Source organism: Arachis ipaensis, chromosome B3, assembly GCF_059453495.1.
Source record: "Arachis ipaensis isolate K30076 ecotype BB chromosome B3, ASM5945349v1, whole genome shotgun sequence".
NCBI lineage: Eukaryota > Viridiplantae > Streptophyta > Magnoliopsida > Fabales > Fabaceae > Arachis > Arachis ipaensis.
The window spans coordinates 1,653,638-1,672,409 of record NC_142438.1 but is presented as its reverse complement, the minus strand read 5'-3'; the positions used below and the strand labels follow the sequence as shown (position 1 = coordinate 1,672,409).

General features: G+C 34.6%; 2 protein-coding genes across 3 annotated transcripts; one reads left to right on the top strand and one right to left on the bottom strand.

The window, feature by feature from the left end:
* Positions 1-215: 215 nt before the first annotated feature.
* Positions 216-4,130, bottom strand: LOC107629370 (cytochrome P450 71A1-like). 2 transcript variants are annotated; one of them, XM_016332150.3, is made up of 3 exons: positions 3,581-4,130; positions 2,121-2,576; positions 216-1,014 (listed from the first exon to the last, which is right to left on the bottom strand). In XM_016332150.3, the coding sequence occupies exons 1-3, from the start codon at positions 4,085-4,087 to the stop codon at positions 400-402; spliced, it is 1,578 nt and encodes a 525-aa protein (XP_016187636.1). In that variant the 5' UTR covers positions 4,088-4,130; the 3' UTR covers positions 216-399. The 2 variants fall into 2 exon arrangements, with proteins under 2 accessions (XP_016187636.1, XP_088365901.1); XM_088509775.1 differs by having other exon boundaries at positions 3,626-4,101.
* A 2,246-nt stretch (positions 4,131-6,376) lies between these two features.
* Positions 6,377-8,409, top strand: LOC110269872 (uncharacterized). Its single transcript, XM_088509502.1, has 5 exons — positions 6,377-7,358; positions 7,510-7,611; positions 7,701-7,842; positions 7,996-8,162; positions 8,252-8,409. Exons 1-5 carry the CDS (start codon positions 6,377-6,379, stop codon positions 8,407-8,409), a joined length of 1,551 nt encoding a protein of 516 aa, XP_088365628.1.
* The last annotated feature ends 10,363 nt before the right edge of the window (positions 8,410-18,772 follow it).

The following is an 18,772-nucleotide window of genomic DNA, read 5'->3' as shown; positions in this document are numbered from 1 at the left end:
TCTCACTTGGATGTATTCATTCTCAATTAGGTCTCACTTGAATGTGTTCGATTTTAATATTGTATCCAAAATTTGTGTTCAAGTTCAATTATGTTCTTAAAAAAGTGAATTATATATATATATTGCAGGGATTAGTTTTAACTTTTAATGAGTTATTATCCGAAGTGGATCATCGGTTTTGACCCACACATTTGTATTCTAACTTCAAAAAGAGATTTTTAGAACTCCAACTAAAGCTCATGATGTGTAATTGACAGCAGAATAACACTGAATCACTTTTACAAACATTAGGGATACAAATAGAACAATTTAAACATTAGGAACACAAATAGAACTTATCCCAAACGTTAGAAAACAAAAACGATATTTTACTCCTCTTATTGTTACAACACATTAAGCCTAAGAACTAAGAGAGTATGGTATGGGTTGAAGATGGAGTGAGACTTTCTTACTAACAGTGAGTCCACACATTTCATCCATGTCTATGTCACCTTCATCTTCACCATGCAGCTTCCAATCAAACCAATATAGAAGATTAGCAAGAACATATCCGGTAGAAACAAGCCCAAAAGAAATTCCAGGACAACCTCTTCTCCCAACACCAAATGGTATTAATTGAAAATCCAACCCTTTTATATCAACTTGGTTGTTTTCAAATCTCTCAGGAATGAACTCTTCAGCCTCCTCCCACAATTTTGGGTCTCTTTGAATCGCCCAAGCATTTATAAACACTCTAGTTTTTGGAGGAATATTGAAACTTTGTACTTTCACACTTGAAGTTGTTTGCCTAGGAATTAAGAGAGGAAGTGGAGGATGCAATCTTAGAGTTTCTTTGATCACACAATTCAAATAGTTCATTTGATTCACATCATTTTCTTCCACCTTTGATTTTCTCCCCACAACTCTCCTTACCTCTTCTTGAGCTTTCTTCATGGCTTTTGGGTTCTTGAGGAGCTCAGCAAAAGTCCATTCTAGAGTTGTTGAGAAAGTATCACTTCCTCCAACAAACATGTCCTGAAATTATTAGAAAAACTTTTAATTTGTATAATCATCAATAAAATAATTAATTTTTAATTAGTTAATATTAATTAAATTTTTATTATAATAATAAAATAACTTTTTAACTCTTATCTTTTAGAAAGCTTAGAGTTAGAAATTAGAATTTAGAATAAAAATTAAATTTAAAAAAATTACTGATATTAATAAAAAAAATTCTGTCACATGTTATTATTATGGTAGGTCACTATCGGACTATTAAAAATTGATTGAACATAAATTTGAATTATACACAGCTAGCATAAGAATGGTGCAATACCAAGAGTTATTATAGCAAATAAAATGAAAAATAAATTCTTGAGAATTTTTATTTTGGATAGATTAGTCTTTAAAAAAATATTAATAAAATTTTTTAAGATAATAAATATAGACAAGTTAGTTTAAATTACGAGTTTTTATTAATAATTATAGGAGATAATTTAAGGATATTATGCCTACATTTATTATTTTAAAGGACTTTATTGATACTTATTTTTTGAGTAAAGTATATTTTTTGTCCCTGAAGTTTGATAAAAGTTTCAAAAATATTCCTAAATTTTATTTTATTTTAATTTTGTCCCAAAAGTTTTCGATTTACATCAAATATACTCCTGACGGTTAATTTTTCAAAAAATTTAAGACCAATTCAACAACAATTTCATAAGAATAACCCTTAACACAAGCAAATCAAGCATAATTTTCATGCATTATTGTTAGATTGGTGTTAATTTTTTTAAAAAATTTAGCCGTTGAGGGTATATTTGATGCAAATAAAAAACTTTTGGAACAAAATTGAAACAAAATAAAATTTAAAGGTATTTTTGAAACTTTTGTCAAACTTCAAAGACAATAAATATACTTTAACCTCATTTTTTATACAGACTAATCTATTCGAAATATAAATTTTTAAAGATTTATTTATTACTTTACTCTATTATTCTTTTTTCTAATAAATATATTCTTTTAGAAATTGAAGTTTGTTGTACATATTAGTTTTAGAATTACTACGGTGAAACTCATATAGTAGTAAAGCTCATGTAATAATAAAATTATAAAAATAAATGGGGAGAGAGAGAAAGAGATACCACTAAGATTGCTTTGAAGTTATCTTGAGAGTCCTCAAACTCAAGCATATTATTCTCTTGAAGTTCAACAAGTATATCAACAAAATCTTTCTTCTCAAAATGATCATCACCTTTCTTCTTCTCTTTATTCCTTCTCCTGATGATGTGTTCTTCAATTACATCTTCTAAGAAAGAATCAAATGCTATAGAAGTAGCATTCATATCTGATATCAAACCTCTAACAGAATCAATCCAACCAAATGAAGGGAAGAAATCTTTCACACTGAAAGACGAAAATTGTCTCATCAATTTTCTTCCAAGCTCTCCGAAATTTTTGTCGTTACAATCTTTTGGAGTATTATACTTTTGTCCAAGAATACATCTTGATACGATGTTGTTTGATGTTGAAACTAGCAACTCACTTAGATTCACACAAGATCCTTTGTTTCTTACACATGATTCACGTATTCCACCCACCTAATATGTTGTATCCAAACATGTAAATGTATTAAATTAAATACGGTAAAATACTACACATAAAAATGTTGGATACAAGCTAACTATGGTAATATATACATATATATATATATAAACAATATTACAAGATTAATATAATTTATTATTTTTGATCAGTAATTAACTAAAAATATTTAAAAGTATTGGCTTAAAGTATAGTATTAGGTTATCGGATTAAAAGTATTGAACTATTGGCAAAAAATATTGATTAATATAAATTAAAATTGTTAGTCCTCAATTTTTTTTCTAAAAATAAATATATACATATAAAATTTAATTTTTATTTTAATTATTCAAACAACAAAAATTCACTAAAAACAACCTTTTAGAGGTATATAAATATATAAATATAATCACTGGTGACAGAAATATGTTAATTATATTATAGTTAAATTTATTAATAGTTTAATTACTCTGTTAGTTCCTATAGTTTCGCAAAATTTTTAATTAGGTTCCTATACTTTTTTTTTTAATTGAGTCATTGCACCAAATTTTTTTTTAATTGAGTTCCTACACTTTTTTTCCTTTTATTTGAGTCTCTGCACCAATATTTTTTTTAGTTGGATCCCTATACAATTAAGCCAATTACTACTAAGAGGGAGCTAATTGAAAAAAAAAATTGTTGTACGGACCCAATTAAAAGGAAAAAAAGTATAGGAACCTAATTGAAAATTTTGCGAAACTATAGGAACCAATAGAATAATTAAATATTTATTAATTTGCAAAATAAAAAATTCTACTAATGATGACCAACATGAATATGAGTATAAAATCATAAAATAATAAGCATTTATATAATTTATTTATGATATGGTGTTAAAATTTTTATAATTAAAAAAAATGATCTTTATTAATCTAAACATAAAACAAACTAAAAAGATATTTATGCAAAAATTACCTTTCATGCTAAAAAAATAATTTTACACGAGAAAATATGTTAAAAATATAATTATTTGTCTACTAACCAATTCGGCAACCTCTTGTTCGCGAACAAAGCAGAAAGAACGAACCCTTTTGACGCTTAAAAGTTCAAGAACACAAATTCTTCTTTTTTGTCTCCACTCTTCACCATATGGTACAAAACCCACGTCCTTACATCCATAAGTAAAAATATTTGCAGCCGTAGTTTGGGGCCTATCGGAAAAAATAACATCATAGTTCTTGATGATTTCTCTGGCCACGTCTGCGGACGAAACCACCAGAGTTGGGACTTGTCCCAACTCCAACAACATTAGAGGGCCATGCTTCTTTGAGAGTTCATGGAAGGAACGGTGTGGAAGTGTTCCTAGTTGATGAAGATTTCCAATGAAGGGTAGCTTTGGTGGGCACGGAGGAAGGTTTTGATTGTTTTTTGTTCTTGTGAAATTAAGAAACAAGAACATGGTGATGATAATGAGGCCAAATAATATTGACACGTAAAGAGTTGAGTTTTCCTCATTTGACAATTGCTTTAGAACTGAGACAAGTCCCATTATTTCTCAACTTCGTGTGGCAATTATTATGGTGCAACGAGGTAATATATATACATAATAAAAATACTATTTATATTCCAAAATTAGTCACATTATGTATTTATATATAAATATTTATATTATATTCCAAAATTTTTAGTGACTGATTTTAATATATGTATACATAAACATGTGTAACTTCTAGATGTCTTTGTATGATTACGACGTTTATGGTGTTTATGAATAATTTTATCTACACTTAAAAAATATACCTAAATTATAATAAATAATTTTATGAATTTATTGATAAAAAATTATAATTTTAACCAATATCAATTTTAATGATAAAATTCTTTTAAAATCAATACAAAATAATTTTGCATAAATTTTATTTAATAAATTCAAAATCCTAAGGTATTTTCTCAAAGCACTTTAGAAAATTATCATCAAGTAGTAATTTCTCACATTTTGATTATGCAGTCGGGCCACAACTAAATAATTATAGTTGGTTTTCTTGAAAAGGTATAAAAATTGATTTTAAATTTGGAATGTATCATAAAAATTTTAATAATGTATACTAAGCATAGTTATCAAACCCGGTTTGATCCGGTCGGTTCGACCAGAACTCGGTCATCCGATTACCTGATCGGGCCGAGCCACACGTTGAACCGACCATACAATGGACCCGGTAGAACTCGGTTCAATCCGACGAGTTTTGACTAAAACTGGTGACCCGGACGGGTTATTTGACCCAGTCCGGGTAGTGCATTTTTTTTTTAATATCCTAAACCTAAACGGCGTCATTCTACTATCCCCTCCCCCTTTTCGTTGAAACTGAAAGCCTAGGCTATCCCCATTTCCCCCATTGCCTCACCCTCACATCTCTGATCTCCCTAATGGCATATGAGACAAATCTCTTGAGAGTTGAGTGAGTGTCTGAGACTGAGTTCATCAATCGGCCTCATTAGTCACCGCCGAAGTCACCAGTCACCGCCGATACCCCCTCAGCCAACCTCGTCTCTCCGTCTCTCCGTCACCCTCGTCGTCACTCTCTGTGGTGTCGTTACTTCTCCCGGCCGTCACTGCTTCTCCCCTCACCTCGTCGTGTTCGTTGTTATATTGGTCGTTTGTGGGTTGTGCTTCTTCTGCCTCTACTTCACCGCTTTTGCTTCTGTCCTTTGTCGGTGCCTCACCTGGTCGTCAGAAAGCTCAGAGTCTCTGTTCCCTGAGGTCAATGCCTCTGCTATTGACCTATTAACTATTGTTATGGAATTGGAATTTGTTGAACTTGATATATTAGTTAAAATTGTTCTTGAATTGCATTGTTGCTGGTTGGTATATTAGTTAAAATCTATTCTTGAATTGGTATATTAGTTAAAATCTGGTTGATATATTAGTTAATTTGTTCTTGAATTTTAGTTAAAATTGCTGTATTTTCCCTGTTGCTGTTGCTGGTTGCTGTGTTGGTAATTTGGTATATAGTTTTTTAGTTGCTGGTTGCTGCTAATTGCTATTGTATTTTACTGGGTTTTTTAGAGCTGTTGTTGTCTATTGCTGGTTTGTTTAGACTTTAGAGTTGCTGTTAGTTGAATCAGGAAACTTTGGTGAAATGGTGGTGGTTGATGTGTTGCTTAAAAACTGATTTAAGCAAATCCTTTGTTGCTGAAAATATATATTTTTAGTTTCTTTGCTAGAATTTTAAAAATTGCTTCATCTCAAACACCATCAGAAACGCCACCATCTCAAGAACAAGCATCATCAGCAACTCCTACCCATGATCTTACCACTAAAAGAGTTTATAATAATAAAGGAAAGACTGATCCAGCTTGGGGTCATTGTAAATAAATTGTGGAAAAAACAGGAAAAATTACTATGATGTGCATATATTGTGACAAACTTGTTAGAGGAGGTGAGATTAATCAATTTAAGTATCACTTGGCTGGAAAAGAAGGAGATGTTGAGAAGTGCAAAAAGGTTCCACCTGCTGTTGCTCATCAATTTGGGCAAAATATTGAAGAATTTATGAATAAGAAAAGGAAAACTCAAGAAAATTATGCAAAAAGTTATGGAGCATGTGATGATGTTGAAAGAGAATTTGATAGAATGGAAGAGCTTGAAGCACGGTAGCAACAACTCCAACATTCAAGGACAAGGTTGCCACCACCTGCATCTAGGAAAGGAAAAAAAAAACTACTGGAATAGAAACTTTTTTTTCCATCTTCAACAACACTTGGAGCCCAACCAACGATAAAAAGTGTATTGCAAAGTAAAGAAATTGTGGAAAAATGTGACATTGCCATTGCAAAGTGGATGGTTGATGCTTCTGTGCCATTTAATGCAGTTAATTCAGCATATTACCAACCAATGATTGATGCTATTGCAAACATGGGTGCAGGATATAAAGATCCAAACTTTGGTAGAGTTCGTGGGTATTTGTTGAGTAAGTTGGTGGAGGATGTGAAAAAGATGATTGAACAGTATCGTGAAATTTGGAAGCAAACTGGATGTACTATCATGGCTGATGGATGGACTGATCCTTGTAGGCGCACTTTAATTAACTTCTTGGTTTATTGTCCTAAAGGAACTATCTTCCTAAAGTCTGTTGATGCTTCTCATGCCTCAAAGACTGCTAAATTATTGTTTAAGCTTTTTAAGGATGTTGTCAACTTTGTCGGTCCTAAAAATGTTGTTCACATAGTGACGGACAATGCTGCAAATTATGTTGCTTCTGGAAGGTTGTTGGAAGCTGAATTCCCTAAGTTGTATTGGTCTCCTTGTGCTGCGCATTATATTAATTTGATGTTGCAAGATATTAGAAAGTTGAATGAAGTCAGTGAGACATTTTCACATGCTTCAAAGATTACTAAATACATATATAATCATTGTCATCCACTGTATCTTATGAGGAAGTTTACCGGTGGACGAGAAATACTTCGTCTAGCTCCAACTCGCTTTGCTACCAATTTCATAGCTTTGCAAAGTATTCTGGCTCAAAAAGATGCATTAAGAGCTATGGTAACTGCTAAAGAATGGACAATCTCAGCCTACTCCAAAGAAGCTAAAGCTAAAACATTTGTGGATCAAGTTTTAGACTCTAAATTTTGGAATCAATGTACAGATGTTGTCAAGCTTACTGAGCCACTTGTTCGCGTGCTTTGTATTGTGGATAGTGAAGATAAAGCTGCAATGGGTTTTCTTTATCAAGCTTTTAATATGGCTAGAGAAGAGATGGTGAAGAGGTTTCGACGAAGAAAGAAGATTGTGGAGCCTTACTTGAAGATTTTGGATACTCGTTGGGATTCACAACTTAAAAAAAAATCTTCATGCTGCTGGCTATTGGTTAAATCCTGCTTTTCGATTCAATGCTGCTGAATTTGAAAAACATAAGCAAACCACTTCTGGCCTACTAGATGTAATTGAGAAATATTCATATGATGATCCAGAATTGAATACTAAGTTGACAAGTGGGAAGAGAATATATTCTAATGCTGAAGATGATTTTGGAAGACAATATGCACTGCGTGAACGAAGCACAGTGATGCCAGGTAAATATATTTATTTAGTTTTATCTTTCTTTATTTGTTTATTTATTTAAAAAGGCTAATTGTAATGCATTGCCTCTTTTGATTTTAAGACCAATGGTGGAAATCTTATGGAACTGGAGCACCAAATTTACAAAAGTTAGCCGTTCGTGTTTTAAGTCAAACTTGTAGTTCTTCTGGTTGTGAGCGAAATTGGAGTATTTTTGAACACATCCACACAAAGAAGAGGAATCGGTTAGAACATTAAAAGCTTAATGATCTTGTTTTCGTTCATTATAACTTGAGGCTACAACAAAGGTATCTTCTATAATTATTTATCTAATTTTAAAATGTATTGTTCATTAAAATTAATCTTTAGTTTAATAATTACATAACTTGATAACATAGGAATCTAATGAGAAAGCAAAGCTATGATCCAATTTGTCTTGATACATTTGATGACCATTCGGATTGGATATTGGAAGATTCACCGCCGTTTTTAACTCTGGAAGAGGTTGATGCTCTACGAAATGATTTGGCAAATATGTCCATTCAACCAACTTTGGATGATCTTGGTAAATTCTTCAATTGCTTGAATATTTTAATTGCAGTTGCTATTACGAATTATTCTTGATATTGATTTGTCAAAAATACAAAAATGTAGATCAATTAAATTTGGAAGATGACCAAGATAACGATGGACCAAGTAACAATGCTATGGAAGATATGGATACAAATCAAAATGAGGGAAATGTTGATCAATCTCCTAATTTGCCCTATGAAGATGTTGATGCTAACTTTAAGCTCACCCCTTGGACTTGATTTAATGATTATGTTATCTTTAACTTGCTCTTGTTGATTTAAATTGAGAACATATTTTATACTAGAAACTAGTTTATTAACTCTTCTTTTAGATTATTAGTTATGTTTAAGACTTGATATTTGATTATTAATGTTTTTAAGACTCACATTTTAAGTTTTAAGACATTATTTCAATTTTATTAATATAATTTTATATTTTTTTTTAGTTATGACCGGATTAACCGAATGAATTAGTGACCCACCGGTTGAACCAGTAACCCAGTGACCCGGTCATATGATCGGGTTGATAATCGATTCGGTTCTAATAACTATGATACTAAGTATGATAACCGCGATACTTTAGTCTTCATAAGTTATTTTTGCACTACGAGTCTAAAATGGCAGCTGTATATGACTGGACTCCAATAATAAATATTTTTCGATTTTATGTATATACTAAAATGAATCAGTTACTAATATAAAATATATATTAAAATATAAATATATATTAAAAATAAATTAAATTATATATATATATATTTATATATAAATGTATTAATAATTAATTTTAATATATAAATAATATTTTTTATATTAGTTTGACTACTTGTCTGTTGGAATTATTATTGATAAAGGCCTGCTTGCTTCAGAGATTCAGAAAGCCAAACTTGCTTTTACATCCCTTGAAAGGAGGAGATATATAGTGCTTTAATCAAAATCTCTAGTATGTTGTGTGGTCGAAAGGGACAGTGCTTTAATCAAAATATCTGTAGTTTATATATATATATATATATATATATATATATATATATATATATATATATATATATATATATATCTTGTTGGATTATGTATTTTCTTGTTTTGTAATCAATTTTGATGACAATGCCGAAAAAATTGTTTAATAAAACAAAAAAAAGTGAAATTACTCTTCTCCTCCTACTAAGACATAAAATTTTGTGTCTAATCATTATAATTCACACTTAATCACAACTTTAAGTAATGTCATCTGTCGTCTGTCTATTCATCGGTCAAAATTTTAACTAATTTTAGTCACCTAAAATAAAATATAATTATCAGAGATGTAACCTTATAATAATGCACAAAGAATTCAAGCATGCTTATCCGGATTAAACTATTTAAATAAATATTTTAAATTCAGATAATACTATATTTTTGTCCAAACACAATTTTCATTATGTTCTATTAGATCCAAGTTTATCCGTAATATTGCCACCTTAATTTCAATAATTGCCTTTTCATTCTAAACGAGTTAAACGCTAAAATAGTCTTTAAAATTCACAAAATATACCAATTTGGTCCTTAACTTTTCAATTACATTATTTATGTCCTCGACATTAAAAAAAATGCACTTAGTTGATCTTTTCTCCTTTTTTCATCCAAACTCCTTCCTGGTGGCAGTGATGTGGCAAATTTTTGCCATGCTGGACTATGAAAAACGGCGTCGTATTAGGTTTTGGCGCTAAAATAAGAAAACAACGCCGTTTCAAGTATCTATTTCGGTAAAAGCTATGAGAGCATGAGAGAGCAAAATCAAGAGTTTGTGAGGTGGGAAAACACAAGGGGGGATATCTACTCAGAGCAAAAATGGTAAAGATCCTAGGGTTTGGAACAAAGAAGAGTATCAACGCTTGGAGCTTGATTCTTTCTCCATTTTCGTCGACAACTTGCCGGAAGATATATCAAAAAGAGAACTTTTTCATATGTTCAAATGGACAGGCAGAATCATCGACATATACATGTCGCGGAAGAATAAAAATGGTCACGTATACTTGTTTGCTTTTGTACTGTATACGACAAAGAGAGGAGCTTTGAAGGCTGTTAAAGATATGAACAGTATGGTACTGAGAGGCAAAAGGTTATTTGTCGGAGATGCGAAGTATAGGAGGGGAACTGGGGTGCAACATACAAAGGGCCAGGAAACAAAGGTGATAACCAGTCACGATGCTAGAAGCAGCATTCCACAGACAAAGAAGGCGGGTGTAGTTGAAGCGAACGTGGGGCGGCAGACGTCAGATGTACCTGTTAGGGATCCAAAGGATAATGGATGGACAAAGAAACTAGAAGTGCCGATAGCAAATGAGAATGTCGTCTGGCTGCAGAGAAGTATTGTCGGAGGTACGAAGACGGCAATTGATTTTAATTCATTAAAGCAAAAGATCTCTAGGGAATGGCCATGCGTGACATAGGTAAGGGAGTTGGGGCATATAAAGCAATGATAACGTTTGACACTGTGCTTAGTGCTGAAGAAGCTTACACTTTTCGAATGAACGAGTTATTGAAATTGTTTTATATGGTGTGGAGATGGGACGAGGCTGAGAAAAGCGAGTCTAGAAGAGTTTGGTTGGAGTGTTCTGGAGTTCCTATACATGCATGGTCAAGGAACACCTTTCACAAAATAGGAGAGCAATAGGGTGAAGTGGTGGAATGTGATAAACTAACGGAATCATGTAATTCATTCAGTGTGGGTAGAGTCCTAATTGATACATGTGCATTTGATATGATTAACGAGTGGATTCGTGTTATAATAGGCGCAAGCAGGTTTGATGTCCTTGTCAGAGAAGTGGGCGGAGAGGTATATCGGGAGGAATACTTCCAAAAGAGGGAGGAGGAGGCACGTGACAGGCACATGATCAACGGAGAAGAGACGCAGCATGAACGAAGGGTGGTTGGTTGGGATCAAGCGGCTGTGATGATGATGGTGGACCACAGAAACGATGACCAAGGAAGGGACAGGTTGGTAAATTCATGCCTAGATTTGAATGAATGGAATTACAAAAATTCAAAATATTCTCGGGAGAATGGTTATCATGCGGCATTCAAGGATACGGAGGACTCACAGGGATTATACGAAATTAATGGGGAGATCGACTCGGAGGATACGGTTTCAAATGTTTATGAACAAGGCTATACAAGCCAAACAGAAGGTTATACAAGGAAGGCTAGTGGGTTGGGAGCTATTAGGCCCAAAAGGTTTAACATGAGACAATTCGGTGGGCTGAGGGAGAGAGACCAACGGACTAGGCTTGCTGTTGCAACTCCTGAGCGGGTTAGGTCTGACCCGGAACCAATGCTAACCCAGAAGGCACCTCCTAACCTGGATCATGTTGGTGAGAGCACGGCGCCTGCAACCTGCGGTATGACAGCTACTGGGAAGTGCCGCGGGGGGGAGGAGGCCAGTCAACTCCACGCGTCGGTGCCTCGGGAGACATGTGCAAGACCCATGAGGCAAGGGCAAAAATCATCGGTTGCGCATCACGAGCCTGGGCGCGCGGGTGATGCGAAGGGGACCGTGGAGCTGCGACACGGTAGGGAGGGGGCATTGGACCGCGATGCGAGATGGAGGCCGGAACACGGCAGGCGGTGGTTGCGGGGTCTGATGAAGGGACGAGCAGGGTTGTGGAAGCCACCGGTGAGGTGAGTGACCGAAGGTAGAACAGGGAGAGGACGGGCTTGCAAATTGAAACTAAACACACTCAATGGATTAAGGAATAGGTAACTGTTGCTGGTGTTCACCAAAACTGCAGTGCACCAGAGGCCGAACCACAGACTAGCCGTGAGCCAAGATTAGGAATGGAGGAGGGGAAATCTTGATGGACGAATTGGCTCAGGCTATTGGTAATGGACTAGATAAGGAGCGCGGGACTGGTGTAGAATCAGATGCAGGGATGGAGAATGACTTGGAGAGTGGTAGCAATCCAGACACGGAGGAACAAAGGCTGACTTGGGAGGAGGAGATGGCTAAGAACAAAGAGACTTGGAAACTAGAAGTAGAATCAGGTGCTCAGTACAGTGATGAAGATGATATTATGGCGATTTTGCAGGAGCAGAACGAAGCTATTGCTATGAAACGACGTCAGGCTAAGCATAAAGAAAAGGTTCGCAGAAGCCGGCCAAAAAACTGGAAACAGGTGTGTAATATTTTGGTTAAATGATTTTCAGTGCTTGGAACATAAGGGGGTTGGGAGGAGCTGCAAAAGTTAGTATGATAAAGAATTTTAAAAATAATTTTAAGTTGGATATGTTGGGTTTGGTAGAAACAAAGAATGAGGTACTGACAAAATTTGATGTTACTCGTATATGGGGTAGTGACAGAGCGTGTTGGGAGTTTGTAAGTTCCATCGGGTCTTCTGGAGACTTGTTGCTAATATGGAACGAAACGGCCTTTAAGATGTATAATTGCTATAAAGGGGATAGATGGTTGTGTTTAGAAGGGATCGTGACAAAAGATAACTTTCATTGTGCTATTTGTCTTGTGTATGGGCCGCATGAGAGAGCCGAGAAAATCTCCATATGGGAAGAATTGAGTTTTATTACAGGTCTGTGTCAGGTGTCGTTCTGTTTTTCAGGGGATTTTAATGAAATATTGCATTTGGAGGAAAGGAAAGGAGCGACTAATTCATCAGCATCTGCAATAGAGTTTAGAACATGGATAAATGAGATGGGGTTGATCGATCTGGCACTTAACGATCGAAGGTATACATGGTTTAGGGGACAGTCGTGCAGTCGTATTGACAGGTGCTTGGTTTCTCTAGGGTGGCTTGATGCGTACCCGGAGACACGTCTAAAGAGTGGTCCAAGAGGTTTATCGGATCACTGCCCTTTGATATGGAAGACATCAGAAGATTTGATGGCCCAAGACCTTTCCGTAGCTTGGACTCATGGTTTACACATGAAGGATTATTGAGTATGGTGAAGGAAAAATGGAGGGAATTAGGAGATACGCAATTCTTATCGAAGCTGAAAGCATTGTCAGAACCTCTACGTAATTGGCATAAGCAGCATTTTGGGGATATGGCTGGGAGGATAAAGAGGTTTGAGGAAGAAATAAGGAAGGTGGATGATATGGTGAGTAGTGGACGGTATGATGTTACAATTGAGGCAAGGAGAAGGGCATTAGTGAGGTGCTGCGAAAAGTGGTATATAAGATAGGATATGCACTGGAAGCAAATGTCAAGATCAAGGCAGGCCAATGACATGGATAGGAACACAAGGTACTTCCATAATATTGCTTCTGCAAGGAGAAGAAATAACAGAATTGAGGCTTTGGTGATCAACGGGAGGTTAGTGAGAAATCAAGCAAGAATAAAGGTAGCGGTCAGGGACTATTATAAACGTTTATACCACCAGGAGGCATCCCCAAGGGTGAGTTTTAGGGATGGTTTAGTTAATCGTTTACAAAGAGAGGAAGCGGAAAGCTTAGAGGTGCTACCATCAGTGGAGGAAGTGAAAGAGGCAGTTTGGGACTGCAAATCTTCCAAAGTGCCTGGGAGTGATGGATACAACATGAACTTTATAAAAAAGTGTTGGAATGAGATTGGACAGGAGTTCACTGCAGCTGTGATGAAGTTTTTTGAGACAGCAAGATTACCAGCAGATGCTAATGTCACTTGGGTAGCGCTGGCTCCGAAATTTGTTGGGGCGAAGGAAATGAAAGATCTTCGACCCATTAGTATGGTTGGTTGTGTCTATAAAGTTATCTCTAAATTGTTGACACGAAGAATGAAGAGTATAATGCCATGCTTAGTTGGGGAATCACAAAGTACCTTTGTGAAGGGGCAGAAGATACATGATGGAGCTTTAATTGCTTGTGAAACTGTGCAATGGTTGAGACTAAGGAAGAAGGCTTCAGCGATTATTAAACTGGACTTCCAAAAAGGTTATGATAGAGTTAAATGGTGCTTTGTTGATATTGTGCTTGAGAAGATGGGCTTCGGAAGAACTTGGAGGGCGTGGGTTAGGGAATGTGTTACATCGGCATCTATTTCTGTTCTGATAAATGGGTCACCATCGAAACCATTCAAAATGGAGAGGGGAATACGTCAAGGTGATCCCTTATTGCCGTTTATGTTCGTCTTGGTGGTGGATGTGCTGAATAGAATGATCAGTGAGGCGGTTAGAAATGGTCGAATATCTCCTCTATTAGTTGGTAGGGATAATATAGAGCTATCACACCTACAATTTGCTAATGACACTATATTATTCTGTCCACCGGAGGAGGAGACAGTGAGAAACTATAAGAGACTTCTAAGGTGCTTCGAAATGATGTCTGGGTTGAGCATCAACTTTGAGAAGTCTAACTTGATACCTGTAAACTGCAGTCAGGAGTGGGTTAACCAGATGTGTCAGTTACTCGGGTGTCAGGAGGCAGCTCTACCGGTAAGGTATCTTGGCATTAGTCTAGGAGCGAATCCGCGGTTGGTGAAAACTTGAAAGCCAATTATTGATAAGGTGGAAGAGAAACTCAGACTGTAGAAAGCAAAGGTTCTTAGCAAGGCTAACAAGGTGGTTCTCATCAAGTCAGTAATTAACAGCCTTCCGATTTACTACTTGAGTTTATACAAAATGCCAAATGCGGTTGTAAGGAAAATTATCTCTTTGCAGAGGAAGTTCTTTTGGAGAAAGAACGATGGTCGACCTGGTATGACCCTAGTGAAGTAGAAAATGGTCCAGACACCAAAGAAACTAGAAAGATTGGGGGTGGATGATATTGTTGTCTGAAATATTATTGTTTATGTATCTTATGATACAAGATATGATACACAATATAAAAAATAGGATTAAAATTTTTTAAAATAAAAAATTGATAAAATAATAGATTAATCACTCATAAATTAAAATAATAAAATATATATTTTTGGATATTATAAATTTAATATTAATTAAATTTTTATTTTATTATTTTATTATCATTTTTTTTAATTTATTTTTTTAAAATATATAACATTCACGACAAAGATATTCAGTCTCTATCAAATTATAATAAAAAATTTTAAAATAACTCATGAATGGATATGTGAGTCAGCATCCACCACCTACCATTGAGGTTTATTGTGGTTTTGACACCACGTAATATAAGAAACATTTTAAATAGAAAAATGCTATACTGTTAGTAAATATTATTAATTTTTATTAATATTTGATTAGTAATAATTTATATTTGTATTTATAAATATTTTACATACAAAAATATATAATTTATATTTATATTTATTAAAATTTTATATACATAAATTAATACAGTTTATATTTATATTTTTTTAAATTTATATATATAAATTAATAAAATTTATTTATTAAAAATAATTTAATATTTATATTAATTAAATAATTACTAAAAATACAAAAAATTGATAGTCACAAAATTTTCTTTTAGATATTCTAGTGTTTCAGATGTTGCGGTGATTTTAGCTATGTTGTTTTATGATGGAGATTAATAACAAAAATTACTGCGGAGGAGCATTGAAGTTTTGCTGTTACACATGGTATAATTTTATTTTAGAGTAAAGGACAAATTCGTCCCTAATCTTTTTTTTCGTGATATTTTCATTCTCAAGGATTTGAAAATACTTTAATATCCATGATTCCCTAAAAAAGTGGACATATTTATTCCTTTGTTAGAGTCGTTCTGTTTGACCTGACGAAAAATGGTGACGTGGTTCCCATGGCGTTGACCTGGCCGTTACGGGCTACCACGTGGGATAGACTTTTGAAAAGATGACGTATTAGTCTCCAGAAATCAAAACGTCGTCGTTTCTCCCCCACCCCAATCTATAAAATCCTTGAGCCCTAAACCATCAAACCCCATCATAGGCAAGGTTTAGGTCGAGGAAAACGATGCTATATATTGATTGTGACGGATGTTGCAGCTCGTGGCATTGATATTCCGTTGCTTGATAATGTTATCAATTGGGACTTCCCTCCAAAGCCTAAGATATTCGTTCATTGTGTTGGAAGGGCTGAAAGGGCTGGCTGTACTGGCACTGCTTATTCCTTAGCGACATCGGAGGATATGGCTTACCTATTGGATCTTCATTTGTTTTTGTCGAAGCCAATAAAAGCTGCTCCCACCGAAGAAGAGGTCTTGCAGAATATGACTGGAGTAATGTCGAAAATTGAACAGGCAATGGCAAATGGAGAAACTGTTTATGGCCGATTCCCTCAAACAGTCCTTGACCTTGTTTTAGATAGAGTTAGGAAAATTATTGATACTAATGTAGAATTGGAGTCATTGCAGAGAACATGTAACAATGCATTCCGTTTATATATGAATAAAAAACCCTTACCATCCAAGGAGTCTATTCGAAGAGCAAAGGATTTGCCACGTGAGGTTCTGCATCCGATGTTCAAGAATGTATTGGAAACTGGGGAGTTAATGGCCCTAGCATTTTCAGAGCATTTGAAAAAGTTTAGGTGAGTATAAGATTATATACAAATTGTCTAATGGCTTGATCATTTTATCATAAGTTAACTAGATCGTGTAATTTTCAGGCCAAAGCAGACTATCTTGGAAGCTGCAGGGGGAAGCAGCTAAATCAAAGCATGTACAGGTAGTTTGTGTTTCCATTGACTTAATTTTTGGTGTGTTGTTTCATGGTTGTTAGTGTCATCTCACACATATTGATATCCATGTTAATGATCATTCATATTCCATGATATATCATCATGTATGAGTTTACAATGCCTGCCCCTATAGCTAGCAAGCCACTAGGAATAATATCTTTGTGATTTTCTGGCTTTCATCATTAGCTAGTTGTCTTACCATATTACCTTGACATCGTAAATGACGCATAATTGCAGGGTCCTTCCGGTCAATGGGTTGATGTGATGAAAAGGAAGAGAGCCATTCATGAGAATATTATAAATTTGGTTCATGAACAGATGACATCGTAAATGATGCATACTTTGTTGAAGGAGGGCTCAAGGATTTCATAGATTGGGGGTGGGAGAGAAACAGCGACGTTTTGGTTCCTGAGAACTAATACTTCCTCTTTTCAAAAGTCCATCCCACGTGGTATCTCGTAACGGTCAGATCAGGAGCCACGTTACTATTTTTCGTCAGGCCAAATGGAGCGACTCTAACGGAAGGATAAATATGTCCACTTTTCTGGGGGGGGGTCATGGACATTAAAGTATTTCTCAATTCTCGCGGACGAAAATATCTGCAAAAAAAAAGGTCAGGGACGGATCTGTCCTTTACTCTTTATTTTATTTTGTTGTTTTGTGATCCAAAAATTCATAGACGACCATGGAGATAGATTTGAAAGGTTCACTCGTCCAAAAGAGATAAGAGAGCTTGAATCACAAACCATCCGTCGTCAGCCATGGATTCGTATGATGAAATCAGTTTGCCATCAAGTATCACACATTTTTTTTTGTTTTATTAAACTAAACATTTTTGTTTTATCATAATAGATTCTTCTCGATTTTTAAAACATCAACTATGTTAGTATAGACTAAAATCAGTTACTAGAATCAGTCACTAATATAAAATACACATAAAAATATGAAATATATACTAAAAGTTACGCATGTGTTTATATACAAATATATAATAACTAATTTTAATAATTAATTTTAGTTTATGCATAACATGATGCATATAAAATTATTCATGAACACTCAAATTGCATATTAAGGCAGTTTTGTTAGAAACAGGCCTAGGAACTTTGAGATTGTCAAAGGTATATATTCTGTTCTTACAGTATTCCCTCTACATACATATACTAACACTTAATCCTATTAATAGATAAAGATTCCAAAGATTAATTACACCTAACACTATGACTAAGTCACTGCAGTTACCTTAGCCTTAATAGATTTCATGACTTACATGAAAAAAAATACAATGAAAGTTATTTATTGTTTAAAATAACTTTCAAATATTTATGTTAAGACTGAAAAAGTGCTTAAATGCTTAATTGTTATTATTATTGTTAAGATAATCTACAATAAATTGATTATGCATCTTCCTTAATTGTAGGATCTGTTAGTTGCAGGAAGTGACAGTATTTCAACAACTATTGAATGGGCCTTTGCAGAACTTGCTAACAATCCAAAGGTCATGAAGAAAGTACAAGAAGAGGTAAGAAGAATTGTGGGTGGAAAATCCAAGATAGAGGAAAATGATATAAATCAAATGAAGTACATGAAGTGTGTAATCAAAGAAACTCTTAGATTACATCCACCAGGTCCATTTTTAATTCCAAGAGAGACAGCAAATAGTGTGGAAATAAAAGGGTACCACATTCCCAAATATATTAATTTAGTGTCTTAAAACACAATATTTTTATTTGTAAATATTTTTTAAAAAATTTAAACTGAGAATAAAAAATATATAAATTTATATCTCTTTTTTTTGGTTGTCCACGGTATCTCCCAGTCCGACAGGTTTAGGACTGATCCGTCGTGGATCGAAACTCCATTTAAGGATCTACCGCTAGCCAATGGGTTGCTACATGCACAAGGCAGAATTCGAACCCCCGACAAGTTTAAGCGGACGAGTGAGCTGACCACTCGACCAATCTAAGTTGGTTATATAAATTTATATCTCTAACAATGACATATATGTATGTTAAGTTTA

What these genes read in the sequence shown, in the direction of transcription:
- LOC110269872 (XM_088509502.1), top strand. Translation starts at nt 6,377, where the DNA reads ATGGTTGATGCTTCTGTGCCATTTAATGCAGTTAATTCAGCATATTAC. An exon ending in ACGAAGCACAGTGATGCCAG is followed by an intron (nt 7,612 to 7,700) that starts GTAAATATATTT and finishes TTTGATTTTAAG; the next exon opens with ACCAATGGTGGAAATCTTAT. An exon ending in ACCAACTTTGGATGATCTTG is followed by an intron (nt 8,163 to 8,251) that starts GTAAATTCTTCA and finishes ACAAAAATGTAG; the next exon opens with ATCAATTAAATTTGGAAGAT.
- LOC107629370 (XM_016332150.3), bottom strand. Translation starts at nt 4,087, where the DNA reads ATGGGACTTGTCTCAGTTCTAAAGCAATTGTCAAATGAGGAAAACTCA. An exon ending in AACAAGAGGTTGCCGAATTG is followed by an intron (nt 2,577 to 3,580) that starts GTTAGTAGACAA and finishes ACAACATATTAG; the next exon opens with GTGGGTGGAATACGTGAATC. An exon ending in ACTTCAAAGCAATCTTAGTG is followed by an intron (nt 1,015 to 2,120) that starts GTATCTCTTTCT and finishes TAATAATTTCAG; the next exon opens with GACATGTTTGTTGGAGGAAG.